Genomic DNA, 13325 nt, shown 5'->3' with positions numbered 1-13325 from the left:
TTGATGGCACCTAACAACAACAACAACAAAGTATAAAAATGATAGGAAATAAAATTGACCAAACAGAATGGGCCAGAAAGAATAATCTTTTTTTTCTTAGTTTAGTTTTAAATCTGCCTTTTCAAACCATTCACTACAATGCATACTTGGGTTCTCATTTTTATAATTAAACATAGAGATATCTAGAAATGTGGTTACCAAAATATTAACAACAAGGAAGAGATTTTAAGGGTAGTTATCTTTGTGTAGTGGGTTAAAGATAATTTTCAGTTTCTTTATACATTTTAATTTTTAACAGGGAACAAGGATACTTTTATAATCAGGAAAAAAGTTACTATAATTTTGAGAAACGATTCACACTTAGTTACATTTTACATTTTCCACAGCCAATTTTAACAATTTCTGCCACCTAAAATATTCATCCTCACAAGGTTACGTTATCATGGAAAACAAATTTCATTAATAACCAAAACATGATAAAGTATATGTCCTATGAAAAATTTGTAAAATGAGTTCCTAAGGTAAATACTGGAAACCCTGGTGGCATAGTGGTTAAGAGCTACGGCTGCTAACCAGAAAGTCAGCAGTTCGAATCCACCAAGGTGTTCCTTGGAAACCCTAGGGGCAGTTCTACTCTGTTCTACATGGTCGCTATGAGTCGGAATCAACTCGTCAGCAACGGGTTTGGTTTTTAGTTAAGGTGAATATTAAAGACTTGACAGAGTTAATATGAACTGAAATTTCCTTAAAATAAAACTCTGAAATTCTTGAGGATTTATCAACCTGCAAATTTTTAGTTTTTGTGGATTTCTAAGATTTGGGCCTGAGACTGATGTGAATGTAACTGCTTTCTTGTATGATTAATCAAATCCATGATTACATGATTCCTTTCTCTGTATTATAAAGTTTAACTTCCTATCTTTGGAACTACTATTTCTGCAACAGTCACTGAGCTCACCACAGTTCATATTTCACACAATCAGATGTCCTCTCCCCTATCCTCACCTCACCTGTCGCTTTCTTCAACTAAACTTGGACTTTATCGTTATGACCTTTGGGCAGATTTGCTTTTAAATTCCAGAAACTCCAGAATTTCGCGATAGGTACCATATTGTTATTGTTGTGTGCCATCGCCACTCACAGCAACCCTATCAGACAGAGAAGAACTGCCCCATAGGGTTTCCTAGGTTGTAATCTTTACTAGAACAGATCACCAGGTCTTTTCTCCTGAGGAGCCACTGGTGGGTTCAAACTACTAACCTTTCAGTTAGCAGCCAAGCACTTTAACCATTGCACCATCAGGGCTCCTTAGAGGTACCATAAAAAAAATTAAAGACACTAATTATTTGTTTTAATAATTAATGGAATTATAAACACAGTATTCTTTGCTGATAGAATACACAAATTTGTATGCACTAAAACACATTATTCAGTGAAGTTAAAGCTATCTTCTCTGTCATGGTTACATTTCTCTAAGCAAACACTTAGGCATGAGATCACTTAAAAGTGTTATGCAGTATAGTACAAGAAGAATCGTTTCTTTTGTCTTGAAAAGCTCTTACCTCATCAAATCCAGCAGCTTGCAAATCATGGAACATTTGTGGATTAACTTCTGAAGTACTCCGGGAGGAAGAACTTGTTTCATTTGCAAATGGTAGTAGAGAGTTTCGAATTTCCTGCAAGGCTTTATGATACGTCCCAAATTTAGGTGGATTTCTGACTTGTCGAGGATCTTCTGCTGACATTTTACTCATATTATGCTCAGCCTTAGCAGCATCAGATGGCTTGGATAAATTCCTAAGAGATTCCCGAATTTCTTGTAACATTTGCCGGCTGCTGCCAGTATAGTTACTGGCAGGAAAGGTCTTAGGCCTCATTTGTCTATATCCTTCTGGCTTTTCACTTCTCTTCATGAAAACATCTACATATATAACCCACACAAAGGGTTTCTTTAAGAACTACTTGGTAGATTCAGAGCTTTCTCTTGAGCAAAAGTGAAAATGTTCCTTCACTCCCGAGGAATGTTACAATCCTTCACAATCTAATTAACCCTAGAAAAGAATAAAAAATAAAATAAATGAAAGCTATAAACTGATTACCTGATAAAGAAGTACAATGTATCCAGAAAAAACAAAAATACTTAGGAGTTAGAGACCTGGTTAGAGTTCTGGCTCCACTACGGATTACTACGTGATCAGGACAAGTTCCTTAACCTCTCTGTGCTTATTTCTAATCTATAAAATCAATTTACCTTATTTACTTCAAATAGTGGTTATGATGAATAAAAGACCATTTTTAAGAGTGCTTTACCCAAGGCCATCTCTTCAAAGATTAGACCAGACTATGGGACATAAAATGACACTCGTGAAGAGTGTGCTTAGCTCAAGTAGATACATGACACTAAATGGGCAGCTCCTGTCCAGAGGCGAGATGAGAAGGCAGAGAGGGCCAGGAGCTGGTTGAATGGACACGGGAAATCCAGGGTAGAAAGGAGTGCGCCGTCACAGTATAAGGAGAGCAATTAGGGTCACATAACTATAAATTTTTGTATGAGACTAACTTGAATTGTAAACTTTCACTTAAAGTACAACAATAAAAAATAAATAAAATATTAGAAAGAGTGCTTTAGTGAGCACATAAAGTATACAAGGGATTAATAAGTGAATAATACAATACGTAACTTCTCGTTATCAACATCACCTAGAGGCTCCTATTTTTGATTTTACAGATTAGACTTAACTGAAGATTTCTTTGAGGAGTCTTGGTGGCGCGTGGTTAAAAAAAGCTCTCAGCTGCTAACCAAAAGGTCGGGAGTTCAAACCCACCAGCTGCTCCATGGGAGAAAGAGGTGGCAGTATGCGTCCGTAAAGATTTACAGCCTTGGAAACCCTCTGGGGCAGTTCTACTTTGCCCTATAGGAACTCCATGAGTCAGAACTGACTTGACTGCAGTGGGTTTGGTTTTTGGTTTGATTGGAAGATTGAAAAGACAGGATACTGTTGTTTAAAAAAACGTTTTTAAACCATTAGTCTAGATCCCCTTAAGCTTCAAAACCAGATACTTGGATTTATTTCCCAAACTGTAGACGGGGACTCTAGAGATAGTAAGCTAATTATTAACAATGGATGAGAAGACCTTTGACGTCAACTTGTCTTAACTCCTTACTTAATGCATGAATCTCCTGTATAACACACTGGAAGAACAGCCATCCAAAGTCTACTTAAATGTCCCCACTAATATGGAAATCAGGGTCACTATGAGTCAGAATCAACTTGATGGCAACGGGTTTGGTATTTTTTAATAGGGAAATCACTAACTCAATAAAGTCATTCCATTTGTGATCTGCAGTAACTGTTTGAGATGCTTTCTTTATGTGGAGCATCATGAAATCTGACTTAGTGCCTACTGAGAGCCTGCCAGATGATTTAGCAAACCCTCCTAACAGTCCTGTGAGGTAGGCTCACTATCTCTACTTTGTCGATGAGAAAACTGAGCTTAGAGAGTTTGGGCAAAATAATTTATAAGCAGTACAGTCGGGATATGAAACATTGCTAATTATCATCTACCGGGAGTCTATTTCTAGTCGTTAATGTCATCACCGTTCAGGATATATAAAGATGTCTACAGGCAGAGAGACACAGATATCTCCTTTTTCTCATTTAGGTCTCAGCCTTATGTTACCTCCTCAAAGAGTCTTTCCCAGGCCACCTTAATCATCTGTTTTGTTTTCTTGGTAGCACTTATCACTACTTAAAATTATCTTATTTACTTGTTAACTGTCCATCTCCCCCTCAGTAGGATCTTGTTAGTCTTGTAACTGTCTACCGCCTAGAGCAATTACCACAGCCTGGCACATGGTGGGTACTCAATAAATATATACATATTGAACAAATAAATGAATATATGCCTTCTAAACAGTCACAGTTCCTTTAACTGTTCCCTAACTCTAATCATGCTCTTCTGGATACAATGCAGTTTGTCAAAATCCTACAGGTACTAAAAAAGCACAGTACTTGTAACGGAAAAACAAACAAACAAAAAAATAAGATTCAAGTACTTGTTAATTATTAGCAATGTGAACTTGGGAATTTAATTCTCTAAAACTGTCTCCTGAGCCATTAAATGGTAAGAGTAGCATCTATTTATGGACTGAACAGGATTAAGAGGAACAATGCAATGCAGCTAGAAATATAAGAAACATTCGTACAAGTGCATGAAGATATACGATGTTCCTTGTAATGCCGTAATAACAGCAAAAAGGGACAGCAATCTAGACAATCATCAGTGGAGAGCTGTTTAAGTAATTCATAGTATTAAAAAACCAAACTCGTTGCCATCGAGTCGATTCCGACTTATAGCAACCCCACAGAACAGAGTAGAACTGCTCCACAGTGTTTCCAAGGAGCGGCTAGTGGATTTGAACTGCCAACCTTTTGGTTAGCAGCCGAGCTCTTAACCACCAGGGCTCCAGTATGTGTGTGTATATATAAATACAGATGTAGATTTATATCTATACATACACATATACATATATATACATATATGCCTAAAAGCAGAGAATACCAGAAAGATGTCTACCTGTGTTTTATTGACTATGCTAGGGCATTCGACTGTGTGGATCATAACAAATTATGGATAACACTGCAAAGAACGGAGATTCCAGAACACTTAATTGTGCACGTGAGCAATCTGTACATATATCAAGAGGCAGTTGTTCAAACAGAACAAGGGGATACTCGGTTTAAAGTCAGGAAAGGTGTGTGACAGGGTTGTATCGTTTCACCATATTTACTCAATCTGTATGCTGAGCAAATAATCCGAGAAGCTGGACTATATGAAGAACAGGGCATCAGAATTGGAGGAAGACTCATTAACAACCTGCATTATGCAGATGAGACAACCTTGCTTGCTGAAAGTGAAGAGGACTTGAAGCACTTACTGATGAAGATCAAAGACCACAGCCTTCAGTATGGATTATGCCTCAACCTAAAGAAAACAAAAATCCTCACAACTGGACCAATAAGCAACATCAAGATAAACGGAGAAAAGATTGAAGCTGTCAAGGATTTCATTTTACTTGGATCCACAATCAACACCCATGGAAGCAGCAGTCAAGAAATCAAAAGATGCATTGCATTGGGCAAATGTGCTGCAAAAGACCTCTTTAAAGTGTTGAAAAGCAAAGATGTCACTATGAGGACTAAGCTGTGCCTGACCCAAGCTATGGTGTTTTCAATCGCCTCAAATGCATGCGAAAGCTGGACAATTAATAAGGAAGATGGAAGAACTGATGCCTTTGAATTGTGGTGTTGGCGAAGAATACTGAACACACCATGGACTGCCAAAAGAACGAACAGGTCTGTCTTGGAAGAAGTAAAACCCGAATGCTCCTGAGAAGCAAGGATGGCGAGACTACGTCCTATATACCTTGGACATGTTGTCAGGAGAGATCAGTCCCTAGAGAAGGACATCATGCTTGGTAAAGTAAAGGGTCAGCGGAAAAGAAGACCCTCAATGAGATGGATTGGAACAGCGGCTGCAAAAATGGGCTAAACCATAACAATGATTGTGAGAATAGCGCAGGACCAGGCAGTGATTCTTTCTGTTGTTCACAGGGTTGTTATGAGTCGGAACTGACTCAACAGCACCTGACAGCAAGAAGAAGCAGATGTTAAAAAGAATGATGCAGTTCTATTGAAATGTACCGACATGAATAGATACCCATAATGTACTGTTAAGCAAAACAAGGAAGTTTGGAGCCCTGGTGGCACAGTGGTTAAGAGCTTAGCTGTTAACCAAAAGGTTGGCAGTTCAAATTCACCAGCTGCTCCATAGAAACCCTATGGGGCAGTTCTACTCTGTCCTGTAGGGTTGCTATGACTCAGAATCGACTCGACAGCAATGGGTTTGGTTTTGTTGGTACGTATACTAAAAACCACTGAACTGTACACTTGCGATAGGTAAACTTTATGGTATATAAATTACACATTAACAGAGCTTTTTAAAAAACATTTAAAAATTATTCATATAGAAATTAATTATACATTGTACACACATATTTGCAGCAGACTTGACACAGCATGAAGCCCTGCAGCAGACTATTAGAGGCACTGTTTCCTGAGTAATTCACCTCATTTATCAGCATTTTCATGGAACTATTGCTAAATTAGTTACGAATCAATCAAGCTTTATTTAACAAGCAGCTCACATTTGTTTTCTTAAGAAAAAAATTAGCTTTGTCACTGTCTTGCTGAAAACTACATGTTCTTTTATATAACATAATCCAGTTTACTGTTAATTATTTCATAAAAAAAATTAGGTAAGTCTGACAAACCTTGTGCTTTTTATGAAGGAAGCTGGCCTCTAATGATAGTCATTTTCTTCTCTAAGCCTTCCCCAAATATTAATAGCCCACTACCAAATTTTTCTAGGTTTAGCATTTGTTCACCAGTCTAAAGTTTGCAGAATCACCTTCTCATCACTTCTGCAAGCAAACGTATTTTCCATTTCTGGACTTCTGGAACCTACCATTTATCCATGTTCAAGGTTTAAAACAACAGTGGCTGTGAAATCTCACATGCCAGTTCTTTCCATATCTGGGTTCAAATTAATTTACAGCATCTAGGGATTCTTTTAAAATCTCATTTATTTTAGGTTTCAACTCCAAGTTAACCATCATTTTATTATTATTATTATTTTACCATTTCTAAGAGCATTCTCCTTAACAGAGAAGAGAAAAAGAAAATAAGCATAGTTTTGCTCTATCTGTCAAAATTCAGCTTTTGCCCCATACCCCTAACACAGGACCTGGCCAACAGTAAGCAGTTTAGAAATATGTGTTGATCTAATAAATTCAGGCTATTTATTCCTTCTTTTTACTCTTAAAAATATATAATTTCTTTTAATTATAAAAAGATACCTTCTTACCGAAAAATTAAAATATAAATATATTAAATAGAAGTCTATCATAACTTACCTCCCTCCTCAATAGAATCACTGTAGTAGGCTGAATAATGGTCTCCCCCCAAAAGATATCCACCAGTTAATCCCTGGAGCCTGTAAATTTAATGTATTTAGAAAAAGGGTCTTTGCAGATGTGATTAAGGCTCTTGAGATGGGAGATTGGACTGGATTATCCAGGTGAGTCCTAAATACAATCACAAGTGTCCTTACTAGAGACTGACAGAGGGAAATTTGATTCACGCAGAAGAGGAGGAAGCAACATGACCATGGAGGCAGAGACTGGAGTGATACGACCACAAGGCAAGGAATACCAGGCAGCCATCAGAAGCTGGAAGGGGCAAAGAACTGCTTACTAATGTTGAAGAAACTGTTTTATTAAAAAACAAAGTACAAGCAGTAAGCTAGTTGAGAAAGATCTGCACCTTCCAAAGAGTGAATTTTGTCCCCCAATGCTCACACGTTAAGACATGGCCAAGAATGATAATAGAAAAAGAATGTACCAGAAAGTTCTTGGAGAGCCACAGGATAACTGGCCATAGGTCATAAAGAACAATGGATGAAGGAGTTCCTCCCAGGTAACTGCATCTTCCCTAGATCTAGGTCTGGTTGCTTCCATTAGATCTGCCTAGGGAGATTTCAGAATTATTACAGATAAGCAATTACTGTTTATCTCCCATTCTTCCTCTTTTCTAACAGGAGTGCTTAATACGGCCCTCCTGTACTTGTTCAACCACTGTATACTGTGGTCAGTGAGAGTGAGATAGAATGGATGTATGTGTGTATGTAGGGTAGATAACATCACAGGTCTCTGGACCAACAGGAGCCACATCTGGACCAGATGGAGAGACTACTGGGCATGAAAAACGTAGCACCGATGACTCTAGCTACTACCATTGCTTAGGGCCCAATATGCTAAAAAAGATAAGATAGTAGTATGAATATCTTTCCATGACAACACATTTCCTTGATTGTAAGATGCCTGCTTTTCCACATTTCAACATGTCTGAAATTAAGTGTTTTAAAGTCAGTATTAAAAAAGAAATTTGCCAGCACCCAAGCAGAGACATGCTGGAAAAGCAGACACTACACATGCCTAACTTAACAATAAGTTATTGCGTTAGTTGCCACTGACACAGCTTTGACTCACGGCGGCCTCAAGTATAACAGAATCAAACGTTGCCCAGGCCTGCACCATCCCCATGACTGCTGGTATATTTGAGTCCACTGTTGCAGCTATGGTGTCAATCCATCTCACTGAGGGTTTGCCTCACCTTCACTGGCCCTCCGCTTTACCAAACATAATGTCCTTCTCCAGCAATTGGTCCCTTCTAAATGATGTGTCTAAAGTAAGCAAGTGAAAGTCTTGGACAATATTCTGTGATCCACACGGTTTTTGTGGGCTAGTTTTTGGAAGGAGATCGCCAGGCCTTTCTTCCTTATCTATCTCAGTCTGGAAGCTTTGCTGAAACCTGACTACCATGCGTGACCATGCTGGTATTCGAAATACCAGTGGCAAGCTTCCAGCATCATAGCAACATGTAAGCTACCACAATAGCACAAACAGACAGATGGGTGGTAGTAATCATAAATAAGAAGTATCTTTTCATCTCTTTGTTACCTGGATTGCATTCTTTCCATTGATAGCACCACATATGATTAAATCTGGATCCTTGATTCAAAATGTCTTCAAAATGATTCTGCTATGATGTGGCACTGTGTTCTCAGAAAATGTCACCCAAAAGGCAATGGAATTACAGGCATAAGCAAGTGCCAAACTGAGGCAAGATCACAGAATTTTCAAGGGTAAGAGAGACTCTTATGAAGGACAACCACTCAGATATCAAACAACTGTCAAACACTTTTGACATCTTTAGAAGAAACTATTTAATTTCCAGCAAAAAGTAACCCAGTTAAGGTAAAAACAAAACTAAGATATAAACAAAAAGAAAAGAAAGATAAAACCCCCGTATTCTTCAATATGGCTCAAAATTATACACTCAATCATAAAGACAATAAAGAGGTTCAAGATAATTAACTGGGGTTTTGAAAAGCAGCATGTCCCCATGATGCTACGTGTTAACTACCTGTTTATTCTTCTTGAGGGAGTCCCGGGGTGCAGCAAACAGTTAATGGTGATCAGCTGCTAACCAAAAGGTTGGAGGTTCGAGTACACCCAGAGGCACCTTGGAAGAAAGTCCTGGCAATCTACTTCTGAAACATTAGCCATTGAAAACCCTATGGAGCACAGTTCTACTCTGACACACACGGGGTCACCATGAGTTGGAATCAACTCAGCAACGGGTAAAAATTCTTGGGAGAGCTCTTGCCATATTTCTTCTTGTAGAAATTACACCCAATCTTCAAGGTCCCACTGAGACACTGCTTTCTTCAAGAAGCTTTCATTGAACTCCCAGCTGTTATCCTTCTCCTCAAGACTCTAAACGCACTTCGTATGGTTCAAATAAAACATCTTTTTGCCCTATTTGTGTACTTGTCTTACTTCTCATGCTAGATCACTGATTCACAGAACATAAGGTGCCTTGGAGATACACACACATATACACATATGCAGGTGGGAGCGGGCATGCACGTGTACATGTACGTGTCTGTATTTTTTTTTTTTTTAACAGATACGGAAATGGATCCAGAGAGGTAAAGTAGCCTGCTGAAGGTCACCTAGCCAGCTGGATCTTTCCATTATATCTACATCTTGAGCTTCCCTAACAGGCAGGGGTCATCAATCACTCATTCTTTGAAGGGGCACTTAAATTGGTTACACTGAATAGACTTAAAACCTCCATTTCTTTGAAAGTCAAGACCTTTATCAAAAATGCGAATGTCAGTAAATCCAAACAAGTATTGAGTATCTTGCCAACACTTACGGCAAAAACTAATACCACTACATAATAAAATTTCAAAGTGCTACCTTTGGTTAAACTAGATTTATAAAAAAGGTGGCCTGTTTCAATGCTTTGAATAGATCAGTTGTGGGAATAATAACAGTAATACGTACTGTTACTTAGTCGCAAAAATCTTCATAGTCTTAGTTGTTTAGACAGCAACATTCAAGAACCTGTGCAATGCTGATGACATTTTCTTCGATTCACTTTCTAAGAATGAACTGTCTGATCAAAAGTAAAAATAATCACTATATTTTCGTGCTGAAAAATGACTGCCATTTCTTCTTGATAAAAATGTTGTTCAGTGACTAAATAACTTTTGAAATCTACAAAAATCCTCCACTAATATAAATATAGCATCCACAATAATAAAGTAACCAGTTTGTTCCAAGACTATATTATATAGAACAAGGACCAGACTTAAAAACAAAAATAAAAAACTTAACTTATAGAAAGAAATCCAACTATCATACACAAAAAAATGCAGCAGTAGTTTTTTATTTGCTTTTGGAGTGGCAAGGCATAGTCTATCAATATTCAGGCACAGAAACAATGTGCCTTCTCCACCATGTGCCACGATCTAATTTCTTGTAGTAGCAGCCGATCAGAGGAACACAGTGCTACCTCTCTAACAGTTAAATCAAATTCCTCCACTGCCTTAGGGAATCAACTAGCCCATTTTACCTGTCTGTTAACTTATTAAAGGAAAGAAATAACCTTGGTTAAGACAACTACAAATGTCGGTGCCTTAGCAAAGAATACTCATTCCAATTATAACGTCCCACCTTTTCTTCCTTCTACAGGAAAAATGATAAAAATTTTAAATCTTCATAAATAATCCATAAAGGCCTGGCAAGCTTCGTGATCCCAAGTACTCAAATCCACTTCCAAAGCTGGAGTGATATGATTTTTTTTGTGTGTGTGAGACTGTACTTCTCACTAGATTTATGAGTAACTTCTAGACGAAGATAAATATTTTAAGTCGTATTAAGATATGAGGTACATAAACATTAAATTTGTTCCCTTAAATAATGACTTTCAATTGGAGAAGAGATAAGGGGTTAAATTAAGTCACCTGAGAGTCATTCTTTGCACTAAAAGTTCTTTTCGAAAATATGCGATGTTCCTTTTACTTTCTTTCCTTCATCTTCTGTATTTATATACACACCCCTCCTTCACAAACACTCCTCCATCTCTCCCACCACTTCCAACTGTGAACAGTAACTTAACATTACAGTGGATTGGAAACAGAGATTCTAGATTTCTTCAATGTATACGCAGATCGGGTGCTTCTGGGATCCAATGAACGGTAGCTCTTTTACTCCTAGTTTCTTTCGGAGACACCTTTCGCTTTCCTCCCCTCCCAGACCCCGCTGCCTCTCGTGTTGGGGGTGGGGTGGCGGGGAACAGTATGCAAAAGGCCACCAGTGAGGCGGACTCTTCCCAGTCTAACCTGCACCTCCGAGGCCGAAAAGCCTGGGGCTCTTCCTCCAGTGCCGGGCGCGGCCGACAGTCGCTTCCCCCGGGCATGGCTCGGCTCAGGTTAACGCTTCTAGCCAAGACAGGCCCGGCCCCGGCCGGCTCAGCCCGCCCGTCCGCAGCAGCCCCTGGACCCCCGCCAGCAGGGATGGGCGTGGGCCCCAGCTGCCACCGCCCGCCAACTTGGGCTTGTGAGGAGAGAGTGGGCCCCACCCGCTACGCCCGCCGCGGACTTACCTGCAGTAGAGAGCGGGGCTCTTGGGCTGGGGCCACGGGCCCAAGGGCGGGCGCCGAGGCGGCCAGACCCCGTACCAGCGACCCCAAGAATCCCTGGTGAGGCAGGGCAGGGAGAGGCGCTGGGGGACTGCCGCGGGCCAGCGCGGCCGGTCGCGGGGGTCGCGGGGACCTGGCTCTCCCCTTAGCACCAGGCCACCGCTGCTGCCGCCATTTTGCCTTCCACTCCGTGTCGCCGCCGCAGCGCTCCGCGGTAGGTTTCCCGGATGTGGGCATTTCCCGGCGTCGCTTGCGCGGGGGCCGAGGACTGGGGGCTTCTGCCTGTCCCGCGGCTGGGAGCGAGCGCGCCGCCTGCGGCCTCCTGCTCGCTGCCTACGCCCTCTCCTCTGGGTGTTGATGAGCATAGTCCGCTTCGTTGCCGCATTTCGCTGCCCAGATGACACTCGCCCCGTTAGTGAGGTCAGGATCTCCCGCGCCCAAGCCCACGCCTGGCTTTCAGTCTCGCGTTTTTTTAATTGAGCTCTTGCTATGAACGGATATAGGATAAAGATACACGTCTCCAGGGGCTTAATTCTCAGAAGGGAACAGCAACGAGTCCCTCTCTGAAACCTCGCGGTGGACATCAGGTATAGGATTTCTAGAGGCTTAGAAGTAAACTTTGATGCTTAACGCTCTTTCCCCGAATAAGTCCGTGAGCGAAAGCATGTATGTATTTTCTGAATAAGTCAAATAACACATTCCTAGAACCAAGACAGATTAATGAACAGATTTTAGAGACCTTTGTCTGCCAGCCGTATCAGTAAAAGAGGAGGTCATTATTGTCCTAATTGGAATAACAGTGACCAGTGGTGAGAAGTTTTATTCCGTGTTATGTTGAATCGGAAGTTTCGGATAGGATCATTGGAGGTACCCTCCATCCTTTATAAAGAAGCACTTTGCCAATTTTGCCTCTAGAAAATAAATGCAGTTAGCATTTTCAAATATCTCTTTTCATCTTTCTAACTAGAGACGAACTAAAAAAAACCTTTTTTTTTTAATTGAAGACTTCTTTTTCTGATGTTACATGAATGACTGGCCAGTGTATCCAAAGTTCTTATGTGGAAACCTTTCTTCAAAGAAAAGATTACATTCTAAGAGCCTTCTAAACTGTAAGCTCCATGAGGGTAGGAATATCTGTTCTGTAGCACCAAATACTGCCTGGCATATGGTAGACCTTCAGTAGGTATTTAACTGAAATCGGAGTTCGGTTTTAAATGGCCAAATTTTTTCTTTCTTTTCTTTGTGCTTCAGGTGAAGCATTACAGAAAAAATAGTTTCTCATTAAACAGTAGTACACATATTGTTTTATGACATTGGTTAACAACCCCACGACATGTCAACCCTCTCCCTTCTCGACCTTTTTTTTTTTTCCTTTGGTGAAAATATACATAGCCAAAGATACACCATCCATTTCAAACATTTCTACGTGCACAGTTCACTGACATCGACTACGCTCTTCCAGTTGTGCTGCTATTCTCACTTTAGATGAAGGTTTACAGAACAAAATAGTTTCTCATTAAACAGTACGCATGATGCCCTATGACAATAGTTAACAACCTCACTACACATCAACATTGTCCTTACTCAACCTTGGGTTCCCTATCACCAGCTTTCCTGTCCCCTTCTGCCTTCTAGCCCTTGTCCCTGGACTGCTGTGCCTCATTAGTCCCGTTTTGCTATATGGGGCGGCCAATCCTCTGCTGAACGGTG

The 13325-nt window shown here is 40.2% G+C and overlaps 1 protein-coding gene across 3 annotated transcripts in view; it reads right to left on the bottom strand.

The window, feature by feature from the left end:
• Positions 1-11973, bottom strand: part of LATS1 (large tumor suppressor kinase 1) — a 46908-nt gene extending 34935 nt beyond the window's left edge. Inside the window, exons 1-2 of one of the 3 annotated variants that reach the window (XM_004368836.2) lie at positions 11580-11973; positions 1563-2051 (exon numbers count right to left, since the gene is read on the bottom strand). In XM_004368836.2, coding sequence (XP_004368893.1) covers positions 1563-1913 — 351 coding nt within the window. In that variant the 5' untranslated portion in view covers positions 1914-2051; positions 11580-11973. Of the gene's footprint in view, positions 1-1562; positions 2052-8581; positions 11493-11579 lie in introns of those variants that run through there. The other 2 variants (XM_023729142.1, XM_023729144.1) reach the window with 2 other exon arrangements.
• Positions 11974-13325: the final 1352 nt, after the last annotated feature.

The sequence above is a fragment of the Trichechus manatus genome, unplaced genomic scaffold (genome assembly GCF_000243295.1).
Source record: "Trichechus manatus latirostris isolate Lorelei unplaced genomic scaffold, TriManLat1.0 scaffold00002, whole genome shotgun sequence".
Lineage (NCBI taxonomy): Eukaryota > Metazoa > Chordata > Mammalia > Sirenia > Trichechidae > Trichechus > Trichechus manatus.
The sequence above is the reverse complement of the archived record's forward strand: the minus strand, read 5'-3'. Positions and strand labels throughout refer to the sequence as shown.